The sequence below is a fragment of the Perissodus microlepis genome, chromosome 4, assembly GCF_051167445.1.
Source record: "Perissodus microlepis isolate ML-2025 ecotype Zambia chromosome 4, ASM5116744v1, whole genome shotgun sequence".
In the NCBI taxonomy this organism is placed as follows: domain Eukaryota; kingdom Metazoa; phylum Chordata; class Actinopteri; order Cichliformes; family Cichlidae; genus Perissodus; species Perissodus microlepis.
The window spans coordinates 31,302,768-31,323,003 of NC_140464.1; the positions used below are offsets into that span (position 1 = coordinate 31,302,768).

At 42.8% G+C, this 20,236-nt stretch overlaps 1 protein-coding gene across 1 annotated transcript; it reads right to left on the bottom strand.

Moving 5' to 3' along the window:
* Positions 1-212: 212 nt before the first annotated feature.
* gspt1l (G1 to S phase transition 1, like) lies at positions 213-20,188 on the bottom strand. Its single transcript, XM_084927058.1, has 14 exons — positions 18,573-20,188; positions 17,693-17,737; positions 9,458-9,700; positions 9,149-9,182; positions 8,984-9,061; positions 8,658-8,838; positions 6,244-6,398; positions 5,679-5,819; positions 5,492-5,585; positions 4,688-4,768; positions 4,266-4,439; positions 3,943-4,032; positions 2,322-2,490; positions 213-877 (listed from the first exon to the last, which is right to left on the bottom strand). Exons 1-14 carry the CDS (start codon positions 18,763-18,765, stop codon positions 825-827), a joined length of 1,731 nt encoding a protein of 576 aa, XP_084783184.1. The 5' UTR covers positions 18,766-20,188; the 3' UTR covers positions 213-824.
* Between the last annotated feature and the right edge of the window lie 48 nt (positions 20,189-20,236).

Below are 20,236 nucleotides of genomic sequence, written 5' to 3' on the forward strand. Positions count from 1 at the left end.
ACATTCCCAGAGCTTTGTGTTCACATTGTGTACATACTGGAAGCACTGACTACGTTTCGGTCCACAGGAGTCGATTTGTTTTGCACATTGCAGTAATTAAAAAAATAAAATCTTTCTATCTATATACACTTTCAAAGCAGTTTCAGTCAAGCAATAGCAAAGATGCTGAACACAATCCACTGTGGCATGAACTGAACACCTGACAAACAAGCTTAGTTTTCCCCAATTTATGGTTTTATTGTCATACTTGTTTGCTTTGATAACATTTGAACACGCTCAAGCACACTGCCAGAACGCCACATGAGAAACCAAAAAAAACTGGGTAAAAGCAGAGGGAAACATGTACACCCAAGATCAACATTTGGTTTCAACTGTTTAGTTCTTTCAATTTCCTTTGCAAGTTACTGTGAAAATCATTTTACACTCCGAGCAGAATCCTGGTCCACATCTGTTTTCAGATATAAATTCTGCCATTTGTCATTTATGGAAACAAGAAAAAAAAGTGGAGGGGAAAAAAAAAAAATCATGTATGATAAGCAGACCAGAGTAAGGAGGTGGGGAGAGGTGGAGGGAGGGCTAACCCAGAATGGCATAGCTGAGCTCTCAATATGAGAAAGCCGACTCGTGTGGACATCATCTTGGTTTGTCATTTGCTTAAAAACATGTTTCTTTTTCACATGAGTTTATTTTTCTGAAGCTGATCTTCAGCACGCAGAAAGGGGGCGTGCAGGGAGGCGCTGTCACCACTGATAACAGTGTGGGCGGGTTAAGACCAAGCTCCGCCTGCTCCTCCTCACTCAGACTCTTAGACTCGCCGTCAATCTTCAGTCCCGCTCAGCCACCAGCTTCAGCACTTTTCCGATCGCGATGGTCTTCCCTGGAACATACACCAACAAAGAAAACACTCCTCAATATTGCGTGAGAACCAATCCGAGTCCTAACACGGCTCTGCTATTGGAGTTCTGCTTCATTATATGTGGGATGCTCAGATGGGAAAAATGAGTTCCATATTCATGCAAGTAATTCCTGCTGTGAGTGACATTGAGGCAAGCAGAAATCCTAATGTGGCTGCCTCATGCACACAGGTCTGACTGCGAGTACAGATGCTCTGTATATCTGTACACCGGTGTACTGTGCTGCAATTCGAATAGTAAAAACGAGCATGACTGTTGATGAGTCTTTAAACCAGCTGCTTACAACAGAGCCTTTTATGAATGCAGATTGAGCTGCATCACCGAACCCGCACCCTGAAGTGGGACACCCGATTTATCCTCGCTGGACCGAGCAGTAAATCAGATGGCAGAGCTGATGTCTGCACGATGCAATCAGCAATAAAATAGTGGTTTTCTGTGCACATCCAACCAGTTTACCACATAGCTGGTTGTCACTTGCACATCACACCACAGTTTCTCTCTGAAGCATGAGCAGGAACATCCACCAGCCTGTCTGCAGGGGAAGGGGAGAGACACCCCCCCCCCAATGAGCTTCACTTCATAGATGTGAGGGGGGGGGGAAAAGTCTCTCTCTGAAACTTATTTTGCACATATCAATTTAGTTTTCCTGCAGACGTATCAGGGAATGCCAGGACTCCCAATCACTTATGTTTGTGATGCACCTGTTATGTTGGAAAGAGTTTTATTGCATAACATAGTGCCGATTACATGATGCAGACATGAACCAATTGTGCCACTCAGTGTACCCAACCCAATGAGGACAAACCAGCGTGCCCGACTCCAGCTCATCTGTTTGGTGATGACGTCGCCATAAAAGGTCTTTCAGACAGTGGTTGAACTGAAGGGCTGCTTAAGGCCTAGTTTAAAAGTTCTTTGTCTTAATCCCACAGACTCTACAGCCCAGAAAGCCAGGTTAGCGAGCTGAGACTAAAGTCAAAGGTTTCAATTAACAAACAAAGCTCTCTCTCTGCCGACACAGATCATCATGTGTGTTCAAAGTTTGACTTAAAAACAGACTAAGAGATTCCTTTCTTTAATGTTTTAAATGACAGTGTTCTGCTAAGTGTGGTATGGTTCTACTGAGATCATATACTGAGTTGTATCTGAATGAAGGCCAGCTGTGCAGTAACAGCAGCACAGTTTGTGTCTTTGATTTTCAAATTGCAATGTGTTTGTATCAGCTGGAATCTAATCTGCTGTTAGGTTCTTAAAACACTGTTGAGCTGCATCTACTGGGACACTGAATGGTCTACAGTTGTAACTGAACAATCATTAAAATGACTTTGATCTGGTCACAAACTGCAGTGATTTTCTCGTTACGTCTACATTATCAGACAGATAGAATGATAGATATATATGCACACACACCTTCATCCCGTAAGGTGAACCGTCCCATCTGAGGGAAGTCTTTAAATGTCTCGAGGCAGATGGTCCCTGCTGTGCGCAGACGGGCGATGCACACCTGGTCCTGTTTCACAAACCGTGGTCTTGTCTTGCTCTTCTCTCCTGTCTTCTTGTCTACCAGACAGATTAAGGCCTGCACCCAAGCAGCATATGTGGATTTGTAGCAATCTTAAACCAAATGTATAACATTTCGACAGATTAAGATATATGGTCCAAAAGTCTTGAGCCACCACTCATTTAGATTTTGCTACGATAAAGAGAAACGCTTGCAAACACACTGCAGAATTTCAGTGAATGTAAGAGAATATTTGGTGTGAGCACCTTTATTCTTTAGCACATGCACTCTGAGGCAGCTCTGTCATTTCTTATCTTCAAGAATAGTTTCCCAGACTTTTTGAAGGACATTGAAAGCTCTTCTTTGGACGTTTCTGCCTTTTTCCCTGTTCTCTGTCAAGATGATCCCACACTTCCTCAATAAAGTTGAAGTCTGGGCTCTGGGAAGGCCAGTCCATAACCGATGGTTTTCCACTGTGTGTTTTGGCTTAATTATGCTTTTGCTGTGTCTGGGATCACTGGAGAAGCTGCTGCCAATCTGAAGGTACTTTTTTCAATTCCAAAAACTTTGATCAGATCTCCAGTGCAGCCCAAACCAACATCACTGCTGTACCTCTCTCCTGAACTCTTCTGACAACAGTTTGGGTTCAGCATTTCATCATTGGCAGTTTTTTATTTTTTACAACAAGTTCTCAGCTAACAGCTGTTTGGGGATCACCTTGTTAGCCTGTCTAACCGTGCTGTCTTTGGCCTTCATAATGAAACAGATTATGTGGGTTTTTGGTTTTTTTAAAGACTGCTAGTAAGAAAAGCCCCTTTTCCATTAGTACCTGCTCAGATCACTCGCCTTTACCCGACTCAGACTGACAGGTGTTCCTGTTACAATCGAGTACCACCTAATGTGCGTAGTTGTCGTTATAGCAACACGGCCGGTGTGATCTGTGGCTTTTTGTCACACTTGAGGACCACGGTGTTATTTTTTGTAGCCAGTTCTCTTGTTGCCTGGTTTAAAGAATAAAAAAAAATGGCGGTTTGGATTTTTGTGAACGACATGCTTTCATGGCTTGTGAGCGGTCAGTGACGCCACTGACCAGCCAATTGGTGGCGTGCAGTCTGACGACGTCGCATGTTAGTACCTGTTTGGATCGATTGGAACTCTGGCCAAACAGGTACAACTGGAAAAATCCTGAAATCGATCCGAGTAGGTACTAATGAAGAGGAGGCTAAATAGGCCCAAATTGGTTCCTTGGAGAGTTGCCTGTTTTGTGAGGGCACTACACTGGTGTTTGTGTTGATACAGAATCTTTGTTATGCTTGAATGATTCATAGGTCAGTGTTGAATGGCTTAAGCAAAAACAAATCCTGTGAAAACAGTCAGGTATTTACACTGAGTGAAAAAGCAGCCAATGTCCAAAACTTTGAAAGACGTTCGATCAGCCTGGAGAGCTACTGATCCAGACCATATTTTAAATATAAAGAAATGAGTCGGGGCTCAAGACCATCGAGAAAGAAATCTGGCATCAGGTTTTACCGTAATTTGCACTTCTTCAATGCAGGTGTGAATGTGAAGGACTGCATTGTAACCTGGACAGATGATGGATTTGTGTTCAATGATGACAATCTGCAGAGGAAAGAGTTCCGGTGATTAGGATAAGGCTGCCCGTACAACATTTTCTCACTGTTAACATCAACAACTGTCTTGTGGCATCAAGCCTGAGATTCATTGCGCACCACATGAACAGCTGCTGTGCACGTTGTCTCGATGCATGCTCAGTCATCGTGGACGTAGCGCTTTGCTGTGAATGTTGTGTCGATGGGCCCTGTAATGCCAGCAGAGCGTCCACGTGCACTAACCTGCGCGTCAAACGTGCGCCCTGAGTGGCACAGGTTCTCGGCATTGCACAGAATGAAGCCCGGTAGGATCTCCTCCTCCTCTATGCCTTTCAGTCGCAGCTTGAGATTTTCACCTGGCCCTGCGTCGTCCGTCTCCACGTCATCAGAGAGCAGACTCAACACTTCCACCACATGCTGCACATATAAAGAGACAGAACAGAGACGTGTATCCACATTCCCCACACCAAAACAGGTGACACTGGCAAGGACCTACGTGGGATATCACTAGTTTGTTTTCCTTAAGAACTCTATACCAGTTAGTTTCATGCAGCCTATTACATCTGCATACATGCTTCTAATTATAATTTTAACTACAGGCAAACAGCCAGTGAGCAGCAGCAATAATCTCACCTGGCTCCGGCTTATGGAAGAAGATCTCTTACCCTGTTTGGCATCATGACCAGCTGCTGTGCTTTACTGATGGAGCCAGACTCCAGTTTGCCCAGAATCACAGTGCCCATGTCCTGGTGGAGACAAAGAGTGTTACAGAGCAGCTGAGAGAGAATCTGTGCATCTATCAGTCTGACCAAGTCTCCACTTCCACTGCAGCAGGACATCATGTCCAAGTTCAATGTGGCAGCAAACGATTAGAAAGAGCGGCTGTGACGAGAGGTGGCCACTCACTCGCCATGAGAGCATCAGACTATCATATGCCAGACCCACTGGGACGATCTGGAGGCCGGTTAATCTCAGTGTGGACTCCATCGGACATTCATGTTTTAATATGTCTGTCAGCAAATGTCTAGGAAAGCTCAGGGTTGCAGCGCATATGTGCCTGTCAGACTTCATGCTGAGATGTTTCAATGCTGGGAGATGGCACGCAGACTTGGAAGAAGCACGCTCCTTCAACTCTGTACAGAGCAGAGACGGCTAAGAGGAAGTGCTCCGATTCAGAGTCAATCTTTAACCAGCTAATCAGTAACTGTTCTGATTTTAGGTTTGTGGTTTGTATACACTGCATGACATCATGCTGCAGGGGCTCACAACACACCGTCTCATAGCCCCGTCAAGATTACACACAGTCTGTGTCACGTAGAACATGTAGTTTGTATCAACGCACAAACGTAAAAACTTTCCCCGTTTGGTTTGTTAAGCTTTGTCAAAAGCTCCACCCTTTTTCTTGGTTAAATCTAATCACGCTAAACTGTAATGCAGCTTTTAGATGTGCAAATGAGAAAGACCCTTACCTTGTATTTGTCTACGATCGGCAATCTTACAGGACCGTCACTTGATCTGTTAAAATTTGGCAAACTGTCCAAGTGTGGAATAAAAGGTAGACCTCTGCAATAAAAAACAAAAACGATTCCTCGTGTTTAACTTGTTTGCCTGATCTCTTCAGTCGCCACAGGTGCAGAGGAACAAAGCAATACTTACGTGTACCACGAGCACATGTTGGCGGGCTCCTTCAGGTTGGCTCCTGTCAGCCCGGAGCACGGCATGAAGTGGACATCTTTCTTTGGATTGAAGCCCACTTTCTTCAAAAATGGCACCAGTTTCTCCTTACACTCTTCGTACCTGCGGGTTCAGACAGGGTGGATGTAAACCTCTTCAAAGGACAGCAGCATGACACAAAGTGACCACCACATGTATCAGCAGTGGGTGGAGGACAATGTGGCATGTGCAGCACCAGTGAGGTCAAATGCTGAGTGGATGAGTGGAATTAACCTCTGATTCAGTCTCCCACAATAAACAAGTATTTATTTCAAACTCCTATTGAAGTAAAAATGAAACAGCGTGTAGAGGCCAGCAGAACAGAGAATGTGGATTCCCAGTAATCGCTGCATGAGACGACTCAGGACAGAGTGTTAAACACTACATTACTATTGTTATTAATAAAAGTAAACCCACTAATGATCTAATTACAGATTACAGTGTAAGCCAGTCAAAGACGTGCGTATATGTATACATGCAGACTTTAGCTGCTGTTCAGTGTCCAAACCTTTCCAGGCTCCAGTTGACTGTAGGATCATCCATTTTATTCACCAGAACTATCAGGTGCTTGACTCCGGCTGTTTTGGCCAACATGGCATGCTCCCGTGTCTGTCCACCTTTCTCAAAGCCGGTTTCAAATTCACCTTTCCTGGCAGATATCACCTGTGGGACAAAACACTCACTCACTTTGTGCTACAGCCTGGTGTAACGTCATTAAACAGATAACACAAATACATTAACAACAAAACAATAAAGACGTTAGAGCTTAGCCTATCCCAGCTGTCACATGGTAAGGACGGTACACACTGAGCAGCTCACCACAGGGTTATGAACATGAATAATTCTGAGCACTGACATTTTTATACTTTTAACTTTGTCAAAGTTTAAAAGGGTTCAGTAACTAGTAGTGTCGTTTTTTCAATCCTGTCATACTTTGGAGCACGTGGAGGGAAAGTATGTTAAGCACAGATACTCCTTCATAAACTCTATAGAGGGAGTGTGTACGAACAACTATGGACACAGATGTTTTTGAGAGGTTGGTTATACTGAATAAAGATGGAACCAAACTCTTCACCACCTGAGGCAAAAACACAGGCAGGGTGTGAAGGCATTGCAAGGAAGGGTTAGCTGATGATGTGCAACCAGGAGCAAACAAATAACTCAAGCAAGGATGACCAGCTGCTGCCTGACAGGAAGAGCCCACGATGAATGGGAAAACAGGACAGCTGGCTAAAAAATCTCAGGCAGAAAAGTTTCCAGCTTTATTATGTGATAACACCTCAACTTCTAATGAGTTACAATGTTAACTTCCTTTAGTTATTGTTAAACTGCCATGTTACGCAGTTGTGTTATACTTTTACTCCAAATTCTCAGAAAACATCTGAACTAGGGCTGCTCGATTATGGCAAAAATGATAGTCACGAGTATTTTCACTGAAATTGAGATCTCGATTATTTGACGATATTTATTTAACAATAACAATGTTTTGAATAATGACTTTAAAGATTGTCAAAAAATAATATAAAATAGTGCAAATACTGATAACAGTGCAAATGTTTGCAATATAAGAAATAAATGAGAAATGTAAACATCTATGTTTAGTGAACTTTGCAGTGTTGCTCTGTGGTGCAGCTACGACACCGTAGCAAAGTTTACACACTGTGTCTACTTGATCCACGTCTGACTCTGCGAACCCATAATGTTTCCACACCACTCAAGTTTTTTTTACCTCTCTTTTCAACAGCAGTCACTCTCCTCTCCAAATAACTTCTGCTTAGCTTTCCGAGCTTCCCTCGGGTCCTCTTAATCAGCGGTCCCCAACCCCCGGGCCTCGGACCGGTACCGGTCCGTGAGTCGTTTGGTACCGGGCCGCGAGAGTTGAGGCTCAGGTGTGAAATGTATAGTTTTCAGGGTTTTTATCGGTTTTCAGCGTTATTTTGTTATCGTTTACTCGGTTTTCCTGGGTCTTTCACGTGTGTTATGAATAAGTTTTCTTTTTTTCGGTACTAGTTTTATTTTGTTGTATTTATCCGCAACACCTTAAAGGCCGGTCCATGAAAATATTGTCGGGCATAAACCGGTCCGTGGCGCAAAAAAGGTTGGAGACCGCTGCTCTTAATTGTTGTGACGCGTGTTCGAAACGCAGAGAGGTGCGCTCGATTTGCCACACGGAGCAGCGCGAGAGTAAAGCACGAGGGAGGGGCTAATAATCGGCTCAGTCATTTTTAATGATCGTTGAAAGCCCAGATCGTAATCGTGATTAAAATTCGATTAATTGAGCAGCCCTATGCTGAACTATGTTGTGTTTTAGTTGACTCACACTTTGAATGTAGTGTGTCATCAGCAGGGTGGAGAATGCCCTTCACTTACTAATAAATGCTGCCTGCAAACGGCAGCATTTATAAAACTGACGTCGTCATCACTGTGGTATCATTTGCCCCTATTACATACACAGCAATGATTTGCTTCTTCTCATTTACTCAGAGCAGTACAAGAGCTACAGTGCTCTTCAGGGCTTTCTTTAAACCAGCTGAGTACGAGTGAGCGCAGCAAGTCTCATACGTGTGCCTGTGTAAGCCTGCTCACTATGAAGTGCATCTCTGATGGGCCACAGTGATATGCTCCTGTTAGGAGCAGCTGCATCCCTTTGGTACACGTAAAGATCCTCAATCAGTGCAGTTAGTAGTCTCAGCTATACTATTAATCCTTGTAACACACACACACACACACACACTCTAAACCAACAGCTCTCTGTAGCAGACTTACACGCTGACTTCCAGTTTAGTGTTAAGCTGCACTGACATACACTCAAGCATCTGCATTTGACTTCAAAGGTAAACTACAGGGAATTCATTACAATTGTACTTTCTGGTGTTTTTCTCGGGGGTAAGTTCAGTAACACTGCTCATTTCCTGGACTCACCAGCACAGCCAGGTCTGCTTGTGATGCGCCTCCGATCATATTGGGCACAAAGCTCTTGTGACCTGGAGCATCTAAGATGGTAAAGTGCTTCTTGTCTGTCTCAAAGTATGCTCGGCCAACCTCCACCGTCTTGCCTTTGTCCCTCTCCTCCTGGTTGGTGTCCAAAGCCCAAGACAGGTACCTGAAGATAGTTTCAATAAATAAAAAAAACAACCTGAGACAAAGTGCTACTGTGTTCGTGGTCACTCTCAGCAAGTCAGTTTCTACGATGTGCTCGACACACAACACCACCATGTTGATGCAGACACAGCAGACCATCCACTCACCAGGTTTCCCGGTTCTTTTCCTTGGCTTCTCTTTCATATTTCTCTAAGGTCCTCTTGTCTACCATGCCAGTCAGATACCTGTGGTACATGAAAGGAACATGTCAAAGGCACGATGTGATGGAAGCAACTTTACTCATCTAACGAAAAAGAAAGACTACTACTCACATGATTTGTCCTCCAATGGTCGACTTGCCAGCATCTGGAAAAGCAGCATATATTAATCAGCTAACCTACACCTTCCATGTAATAAACCCATTTTTACCATACCTGATGTGCGTACGAAACTAAGTGTGCGATTTAGTTTGTAAATAACAACCAGAGCGGGTACAACCGGAGCTCGAGCCCTACTACACCAGTGAAAACAGCCCCAACAAACTAAATGTTTGGACAAAAATCTCAAAGCCGTCGTTGTTATGTGTGCCGGTCACACTCACACATGCTAACTCAAAACAGCAAACGAGACTTTCCACTAACCTACATGTCCAATGAACACCACATTGATGTGTTCCTTTTTGGGGGCATCCGGCTGTGTGGGTGGAACCTTGGGCACGAGCACCTCCTCTTCCTCCTCCATCATCTCTGGAGCGGTCTCGTCTGGCACTTCTGGCCCCCGGTCCACGCACACGCCGCCTCCTGGCTCTTCCTCGCTGGGTTCTACTTCTTTCTGGTCCCATGGCTCCTCTGCGGTCATTTCTGCATCACCGTTCTCCACGGGCACTGCACGGACAAACAAAGCACATCATTTTTTATGCTCATTTAAAAAATAAAGAGCATTTCTTCCACCACCATTACTTTCTCTGCCTTGTGCCACTCAAAGGCTCTCTTAAGGCATTTGCACAAGAAGTCAAAGTTCTTTATATAGCGCATTTAAACAGCAACTGTTGACCAAGGCAACGCTGTACTTTTAAGATAATCAAAAGAGACAAAAACAAAAAGAAGCATAAAATGAGAAGGTTTGAGTAAGAAATAAGACAAAAGTACAAACTCATTCATTCACTTAAAAGCCAAGGAATAAAAGAGGGTTTTCAGACAGGTTTTGAAAGTGTCTGATGTTGGGGAGGACCTGATGTGACGGGGCAGTTTGTTCCACAAGGAGCAGTCACAGCAAAGGCCTGATCTCCTCTGTGCTTTAACCTGGACCTCGGGACAGCCAGGAGCGTTTGATCTGCAGACCTCAGTCATGTTGCAGGAGTGTATCAATTTAAAAGATCAGAAAGGTATGAGGGTGCTAACCCGTGCAACGGCTTAAAGACCATGTTTACTGTAAGCTGCAGTCATCGCTGTGTTGTTGCCAAAGTAAAAGAGAAGAAGCCATACTGTGAGATGTTAGGTACAAGTTTGTCATCTCCTCATGTACTGTATGACAGAGAAGTGCTAACAAGGTGTCCAATGTACAATCGTTTGTACTCATACGCTGAATAACCTGCCCGGCCAACCTCAGTTGGAAATTCTTAAAGCTAAGAATAAAATAAAATTGAAAAATGGAGTATCTACGTTCATATTCGTGTTCCTCACAGAAATGGAGACCTGCTATTAACATGTCCCTGAAGCAATGTCATACATTATGACACAAACATACCAAACACCATTTCTAGGACTGGTTCATAGTTCGCTACATTTGTCACCTCACTATTTTAATAATGACTTTAATCAACTCACAAGAGCTACCAAGAACTGACCCAGTTCTTTTTTATTGCAATAAAGCAGCTAGGATGGCTCTGCAGTAGTGATGGGTCGTTCGTGAACGAAATGGCTCTTAGAGCCGGCTCTTTGACGTGAACGACGCGAGCCGGCTCCTTATCGCGAGCCAGCTCCTTATCGCGAGCAGTCACGTGGTTTTTTTTTCTTCTTTCTCTCACCCTCTCTCTCGCACTTTTTTCCGCTTCACTCTGCACGCGAGCCTTGTGCTTTACGCTGGGCAGAGGGGGGAGGGGCGGTAGTTACACTCAGTAGCACAGGAATAGAGCAGGAGGGAGAGACAGAAAGAGCCAGGGGCAACAACGACACATTAGAAAGGTATAGTAATCATCCACAACTATTTTCAGTTGCAGATGATAAAGGATTCAGAAAGTTTATTCATGCAGGTCCATATGACAGAGAATATGCATCTTCTTTTTGCTTTCATATTTTAATTTAGATTTAATTGTGTTGTGGTTTGTAGTGTTTTGTGTTGTTTTACTTTAAAATTTGTAAAAGGAAAAAGCTGAAAATTTAAATAGTTAAAAGTTGAAATGTGAATAGTTGATTTTTGTATTATATGATTTATTTATTACATTTTATGTGGAGTGAATAAATAAAAGTATATTTACGGTGGCCCCTACAGACAAAGCACATACAAACTCCAAAAACCGTAAAAACACGTACAAACTCCAAAACACGTAAAAACTCAGAAGCACATAAAAACTCAAAACACGTACAAAACACAACAGAAGTGCTCCAGGATGCTGGGCGCAGTGTTGAGCTTTTGTTATCTTGTGGCTACACAAGCCAGCACGTACCAACGACCGGATTTGGTGTGTGGTAGTAACAGGTAAATTAACTTTTTTTTTTTTTAATTATTTGAATATTTATGAGTGCCTGTGTATAAATACACAAACAATACACACATGCTTTCAGTTGTGTAATTTAAGTGATCTAGTAGCTCTGCTTTGGAAGTTCAGTTCATGCTAGAAATGTGTTTTGGAGTTTGTACGTGTTTTGTCTCTAGGGGCCACCGTATATATTTATATATAAACATATAAATAAAACCACTTTTTTACGTTAGTAATTCCTTTTGTGCATAATTTTATATTACTGTTAATAATAAATTAATTAAAGCAACAAAACAACCTGAAGAGCCAGTTCGGAGCCGAAAGAGCCGGTTCTCTAAAAAGAGCCGGAAATCCCATCACTACTCTGCAGTGCTTCACAGACCAACGTCCTGCAGACAGCAGTGTTTGTGGGTGATGTTCACGTCTGGCTTTAAGCTACACGGTGAGCCGTGTTCACAGGCAGGGATTTCTGAAGCCGTGCCCATTTTTAATGCAGTGCTGCCCGAAGCTTCGTCCCTGCACACAAAGATTGAACCTTCTAATGATTTTATCAACTATAGATGTCGATTCAAGTTTCACATTTTATGCTGAGGAAAATTGTGAAATTGCTCCACAGTTTGTTCCTCCGAGTGTTTCTCATGAGTAACACTTTTCCAGCTCCTTGTTGCCCTGACCCATCTTCTTGAAACGTGCTGCTGCCATCAAATTCAACATGAGCTGATTTGTTTTTTTAATGAAACAAAATAGCTCAGTTTAGATATTTCATGTTTTCTATGTTCTGCTGTGAATGATATTTGAATATGAGATTGTCAGATCAACTATTTTCCTTGAAAACACACACACACACACACACACACACACACACACACGCGATCCCAAGATTTTTGGAACTGAAGTTGTAGAAACCTTGTTTACAACACCAGCATGCCTACCATGTGTCCTTCCTTTATTCTCAGCGACCTTCAGGTGTGTGCAGACACAAACACAAGCTGTGTTTGACCATGATGAAGGCGAGCCACAAGCCTTGATTACAATTTCCACGTCTTGTGATGCAAATTTCAGAACTGTGAGGGTCTGTGTCCGCACGGCTGCCTAATACTTAGTCCTTTACAGACACCCGGTGAGCCAACAGCAAGTATTCATTCCTGTTATATCTCTGAACTCTGCCCATTTAAATGACTAGTTACAAGGAACGTCCCTAAAATTTAGCACAGGTGTCAGCACTCTGTGAATAAATACAGTGTAATGGGAGATGTTCACGTTTCCAGAACATCTGAGTACAACCAATGGATCTAAATAAACAGAAAAATCTTTGCACCAAACACTGCAGATTTCTGTGTTCCCTCACTCACTGCCCCATGTGTACAGTCAACAAGCACCATGACTTCAAGATTCACTGTACTGTGTGTGGACAGTACGGTGTAGGCGAGTCCTAACCACCATATTTATGTGCAGTCCTCCAAAGAATCAATGGTGCATCACTTGGCATGGATGATGTGGCCAGGTCAATTGTTGACAGGCTGGAAAGTGGGCCTGAACAAGGCAGCGATAAAAAAACATAATTAAAAAAAGACGGGGAAATAAAATAAAATCAGTCAAGGTGGAACAGTGGTTTGCACCACTGCCTCACAGCAAGAAAGTTCTGGGTTTGAGTCCACCACCTGGTTAGGGCCTTTCTGTGTGGAATTTGCATGTTCTCCCTGTGTATGTGTGGGTCCTCTCCGGCTGCTTCCCATAGTCCAAAGTAGGGCTGGGCCATATTATACCGTTCACGGTAACACCGGTACAATGTTGGGCAACAATAAGAAAATAAAATATCATGATAGAATATGGGTAATACGCACATGCACAGTGCCTGTTTTCATACGCACATGGCCGAAAAAGCATGGCAGCGACTGAGAATGAGAAGGGAGGAAAGCGGATCATTGAATGAAACGGATGAACCAGAATTGGTTTGTAAAAATGCTGCAACTTCAGTGCTGTGGAACTGGTTTGGTGTTTGTCTGTCAGATACACAACACAGCACATTTTTTTTGTAGAACATGCAAGCGGGCCGTCGTTATTGCCGTATTTGTCGGACTAAGGTGCTCGTAAATCTGAGAGTAATCTGGGTCATAAACTCCGTCCTCTTCGGGTCCCAAAGTCAAACGAACATCACTGAGAGTTAAAAACTGTCTAAATTCTTCCATCTTTAATAAAATGATCAGCGTTGCTGCTTTACCAGGTGTAGCTATGAAGTTTAACATCCAGGCATCCATGAAAACAGGATTTATTACATTTAACAGAGTTAGAAGTTAGCGGAAGTTAGCAGGAAGTTAGCTCGCTAGTTTTGCTAGTTACCTAAACATGATATAGCATGTTCTGACAGAGAGATTTCTGAAAAAATTCAAATGTACAGCTCTGCTATCACTTCCAACATAAATGAAGACAGGAAACTAAACAGCAGTGATGTTTATAGGGTTACTGAAGTTGAGCTAGCTGGTAGATAATGATGTGCTACGTGATCGCTAGCGACACAGCTATGTTAGCATAAACAGTGAAGCTGGAGGATGAATGCTAACACTTTTCCCCTCGATAAAAGTTAACATGAGGGTTCCTGATGGTTAGAGACAAATGCAATCGCATGGCAGGATGCTGTAAACGGACCAAACTTCAGTCAGGAGAACAACTGAGATAATCCATCCACAATAGGTTAGTCATTAATATACTGCAACAACATGGGAATAGAGCAGCTGTGATAGAATACAGCATTAATGAATCAATGGTACAGAAGTGGAGGAAGCAAGAAGAATGAGTTGAATAAAGTTTGATTTATCTGACTGCTTTGTTTCGCTTAATGTGCCTTATAATCCCGTGCAGCTTATGGTCCGAAAAATACATATTTGACTTTTTTATTTGGCACACTGCAGTTTAATGCAGCAAAGCACCTCTTTTTAACTTCAGTAGATATTATACATGGTTATGCTCAGGATGTGTCAGCCCATTTCTACTGGAAATGCCTTTTGGTTAAACTTTCAGCAAGGAATTTGCATTTGCACTGTTAAATTTTTATATAGCTTTAATGCACATTAAAAACAGATGCTTGTTTAAGTGAAAATAAATGGATGGGTGATCTTTGTGCTAGTAAAGATGTGGAGTTGTATTTTGTCTTGCATCAATTATATCGTCAGTTATATCGTTACCGCAAATTTTGAAATATATATTGTGACAAATATTTTTGGCCACATCGTCCTGTTCTAGTCCAAAGACATGCAGTTAGTGGGGTTAAGTTAACTGCTGATTCTAAATTGGCCCCAAGTCTGAATGCAAGTATGAATGACCTGTCCAGGGTGTACCTGTGTCTTGCACCATAAGTGCTTAAATGGGCTCTAGAGTGGAAGAAAACACCTACAACATAAAAGATGGACTGCAAAGCCACGTGTAGGCTCACATGTAAGACCACTCAGAATGGGATGATGTTCCCTTACAGATAAAAATAAATAAATAAATAAAAAGAAAATAAAATACAAAACAACCTCCCCCCTTCCGGTGACCCCGTAAGCAAGCACTTTGGCAACAGTGGGAAGGAAAAACTCCCTTTTAACAGGAAGAAACCTCCAGCAGAACCGGGCTCAGGGAGGGGCGGGGCCATCTGCTGCGGCCGGTTGGGGTGAGGGGAGGGAGACAAGACAAAAGACACTGGAAGAGTCTGAGATTAATTTGAATTAATGATTAAATGCATAGGTATATAAACACAGTGAGCAAAAAAGGTAATTGAAGAAGATACACTCAGTGCATCATGGGAAACCCCAGCAACCTAATCCTGTTGCAGCGCAACTAAGGGAGCATTCAGAGTCACCTCATCTATATATGGTTTATCAAAAACATACTTTGTCAGTCTACAAGCCAAATGATGTTACTGGAGGATTCAATGTGAGCCTATCAAACATGTTCATGTAGAGTACTTCTCTGCATGCGTCTAAAGTGATAATGAAATACACTCCCAGTGAACATGACAGAGCAATGCAAAACAAGACAAGCTGATGCGAATCTACAACTGAATTCAGACGTCAGTTGCTGTTTGCTCAAACACTGTACTCGGGCAGAAACACACTGTAGCAGATGCATGAAGCAAACACTGCTGCGAGGTGAAGGAGAGGAAACCAACTGTTCTAACTGTGTGAATCAATCTCTGTGTGAGATTGATTCAGCATAAATGTCATTGTCAATATTGTACTCATACACAAGTATTATTTATTTATGTATATGTATTTATTTATTTATTTATTTATTAGGGGTGCAACGATACACAAAATTCACAGTTCGATTCATTACTTTGGTGTCACGGTTCGATATTTTTTCGATACAAAAAAATGTTCATGCCTTTTTAATTTGGCATTTATTAAAATTATAAATATATATTTTAACTCAAAAGTACAGTTTTTAAATTTAATGTTGCTGAAACAACAAAGGGATAAAAAAATAAATCTGATTGAGAAATCACTCATCTTTTGAAAAGAGTTTATTACAGAGAAATGGCTCTTTCCAAAATAAAAGCCATGCTATACGCTTCTTCTGGGCTATATTCTCAGCAGCATATTAAACATATCAGGTCCCCATAAGGAGAATCCTGTGCTAACGGCTGTCTAAATGACTCGGGTAAAGTTTGTAGCATGCGTGCTTGTTGTTTTTGTCTGCTTCCACTTGTCTTTGCACGAGGATGATGTCGGAGTAAATGTGCAGTCATATTCGTTGTGTTCCCACTAGTGCTGTCAGCGTTAATCTGAAATGACGTTAACGCCACAACACGGCAAATCTCCGTTAACGAGCTACCGCGGATCGCCCCGTGCGTGGGGCTGGACGGCCAACACGTTAACGAGCTAACTGCGCTAACGCACTAGTTCCCACCCATGTAATTGAGCATTGCGTGGCACATCCAACATACTGTTTTACTTTTGTCCATGATGCGCTTACCTTCAGGGTCATACGTCACATGAAAACCAAAATAGTTCTAAAGGCCAGATCTGAATGAGGGTGGGGGAGGTTCAATTTGCCATGTTGCAAGGAGAGCTTAACTTCTGTCTCGCTAGCTTGCCCTGCGCTCAGTGAATCTGCGTTCAACTACTCCGCCTAGGCTGCACTGTCGAGCGCAGATCCATTGAGCGCTCAACACAGACAGCATCGTCAGAAGGAAAGTTGATAAAATAAATTAAAAATTTTGTATTGTTTGATACATATGCGTACTGAACCGAAAGCACTGTATCGAACGGTTCAATATCGATACGAGTATCGTTGCACCCCTAATATGTGTGTGCGTGCGCGCACGCACGCGCACACACACACATACACACACATATGGAAGTGTGTGTAAATACAAAAAAAAAGATGGAGACACTGGAGAAAAAAAAAATCAGTAGAGCACAATCTATATGTCAATATGGATGTGTATGGACTTTTTTTTAAACAAGAATTGGGACAAAGGAGATAAATGTGACAAAAGTCTCATATGTAAGGAAGGCACACTGGGAGCACTACAAACATGAAAATTAATCTCGGCAACAAATCTAACATTAAAGTAACTTACCTGAAAAACCACAACTGGGCACACTTAGCTTGACAAAGCTACTTTTCAGTTCAGAGCAAGGTAGCAAAATAACCGTATCCATCACCTACTTCATGTACAAAAACCTACACCCACACAATTTTGTGAAAAACAAGGGCTACTCTTATATGCAGAAGAACCAGGGGACAGTGTCAGAAACACATGCAATAAGCAGTCTCTTGTTGTTGCTTCTGCCATCAGTGGAGAGCAGCAGAGTTACAACATACAAAGAGTTGAAATGACACTGAGTTAAAAAAAAAACAAAAAAAAAAAAAAAACAACATGTTTCTTCTCTGGCGACTGACTGTATTTTTCATCTTTTAGGGTTTTTTTTTTCCTTTCTTCAATTCTCTCTGTGGTCGAGTCTGCTGACACTTCCTTTCCTGTTCAGGCCCACTTTTCAACCAATCAGCCTACAGACAGTCATCCCCAAGACTACTGGCGCATCCTCAAAGGTTTCATACCCAGAGTCTGCACATATCAGGACAATAACACGGGCAGTAAGCGCTTGTATGTAACACTGTGTAGCAGTGTGTGTGCAATTTGTGTGCCACAGTGGGAAGCCAGATTCCCCACACAAACACGCTTCATACATACCAGCACTTTCTGACATCTCCATGGTGGACATCTTTTCAACAGCAACTGAAAGAGAAACAATGGTTACATTTAAGTTTAAGGTGATCTTAATGGAGCCTGTTCCACAATCTTAAAAGAAGAGCATGTGAGTTTTAAAGCTGCAACTGGCTTAAATAGAAAACAGAACCGTCTTTGTGCCCCACAAGTAGCTCTCATTGTATCTTCAGAGGCCATCTGACGACAGAACCTGTAACAGTTTTACTGTTTTAGCTCCCATGTGTGGGGCTCAATATGGGCGGCACACCGCGGATGGATGCAGGTGGTACGCTTTCCTGTGATCGTCTCCAGAGTGCGTCAGATCATCCACGTCACGCCACATACTCATACTCATGCTCTTACTAATTTGTTCGCAGTGACGAGTTTAAGCTTTCCGCAAACACTCCCGGGAAAAGTGCCAGTACGGCTCCAGTTACTGCTCAGAATGACTGATCTCTTGGTTGTACGGCGTCGCTGACGCTAAACACCGAGGTTCCTAAAACTCAAACGTGAAAGCACGCCGGCTAACGACCATGCTAGTTGGCTACCGCCGGGTGGCTGAAACAAGCTAACGCCGGTTGGGGTGGTTACTATTTAATCAGTTATGACAGTATTTAACAAGCTGCAGAACAAGAGGCGGCTAGATGTGACAAGTTGAAAAACTTACAAAGCGCAAAGCTTACCACGAGAAGGATTAATAACCCGAACAACGTGGAAAGCAGCTAGTTTATCGCGTTTCACGGAACGCGTGTCTGCAAAGCGGCTAATGAGCTAGCAGCTAGCAGCCCAGCCACTGCTAGCTCTTAGCTAGCGCAGCCACTGCTAGCTCTTAGCTAGCGCAACCCCGTGGTGCCCCTGTACTCACCGGTAGAGTCGACGTTTGCCGGGTGTGCTTTCAGGCCAAAAGCCGGAACAAACTCGGCGGCGTTTACATTGGGCACAAATGGCTTAGCGTTCACATTTAGCGTTGTGAATGCTGATTCAAGTTGTCCGTCGATCGTGGCCTCCACATCGTCTTCTTGTTCCCATGAATCAGGGGCAGTGTCTCTCGGGTCCATCGTGGTTGTTGGATTTTCACCGCCGTGAGATTTGAGCTGCGCAGTTGTTGAGCCACACGAGCGTCCTCCCGAAACCCGACGACGCCGTCAGCCCTGGCAATGCTGGAGAGCGTCCCAACTCCAAGTGTGCCGTTTAATCTCCGACTCAAGTAAAACCCAGCAGCCGGTTTCTGTCTGACCAGACGCCACAGAGGATGTTCGACTCAGCACTCCCAGAGACTGTCCGCGTGAGCTAATGCGTCCCCACAACCGACGGCTACCCGCAGTGACCCCTGGGATATGAAGTCTTATTAAAAAACGAGAGAGCGTCTGCTTCGAAAGAATTTTCACACTAAGAAAACTACATTCCCCGAAAGACTACGGATAGACGGTTTACGTCAAAAAAAAATTTCTCAGCTTCGTAGAAACCGCAGATTCGAGTCAGATTTTGTTTGATTTTCTTGGAGTATGACTTTCTAAGGCTTATTCTTTCAACTTGATTAACTCTTTAATATGAGTTATATTTCTTGTTTGCTTGAAGAAGACATTATACTCGAGTACAAAAACACGCCAATGCACCCCCACCACACACACAAACACACACACACACCACTATATTCTAAAACTTAGCCACTAGTGAAATGTATAACATTGCTTGATTTTTTAACCCTTCCAAATTCATATTAAATGTTAATGCATGTCCCAAATTCATGGTTACCTGTTAAATCTCAACAGAAGTAAGTTAAAACAAAATTGGTATGCTTCAATTAACTGCTTCAAAACATTTCACAAAAACAGCTGCAGGTTAGACAAAAACCTCCAATAAACTGACAAAAAACGATTATAATTCATAGTTATAAATTCCCATATTTGAATTGCCATATTTACAGAATTAGAAAGTATGTTTACAGTCTGGTGCAAAAATAACTTGTAGATAATTTCCCTTTCATACTCTGAAGTCATTCACAAATAAGTATTACAGTTTGCTGGTTTGACTGATAGGTATGCCACCATCGCTGTAGCAGACTGCTGTCTACCAGAACTCACAATGGCAACAACTCCACCATGTTTGTGCTGATGGTGCTTCTTAGAGAATTTTTAAAGGCATTCTCAAACAGACACCAATGCGTGCAGTGTTACGACTCATTTAAGACATTTGTGCTTCAGTTTTCGTGAGCGAAATTCTAGTGTTTCACCTTGGACTAAATAGCACTTATCTGTGCCTGTTTGTTGCATCCGTAAAGCTTATGAATCCTACTAGAAAAGATTTCCAGTTTTTGCTAATCAGCACAAAAAACCCCAATATACAATATCCATAAGCTAACCCTAACCAGAGACCAAAAGCAGCATTTTCAAGGTGACTTTTAAAGATCTATGACTGAACGTTGCTGTTTGGTCTCTTGGTCAAAGACTATCTAATCGGCTCTAAAACTGACCCACCACTTCTCAGTTAGCACTTCCTTCCACTTCCCAAGCTCCTCCAACCAGACAC

What these genes read in the sequence shown, in the direction of transcription:
- gspt1l (XM_084927058.1), bottom strand. Translation starts at nt 18,765, where the DNA reads ATGGACCCGAGAGACACTGCCCCTGATTCATGGGAACAAGAAGACGAT. An exon ending in AAGCAGACCTGGCTGTGCTG is followed by an intron (nt 6,399 to 8,657) that starts GTGAGTCCAGGA and finishes TTTGTCCCACAG; the next exon opens with GTGATATCTGCCAGGAAAGG. An exon ending in TGGTCATGATGCCAAACAGG is followed by an intron (nt 4,440 to 4,687) that starts GTAAGAGATCTT and finishes TTATATGTGCAG; the next exon opens with CATGTGGTGGAAGTGTTGAG.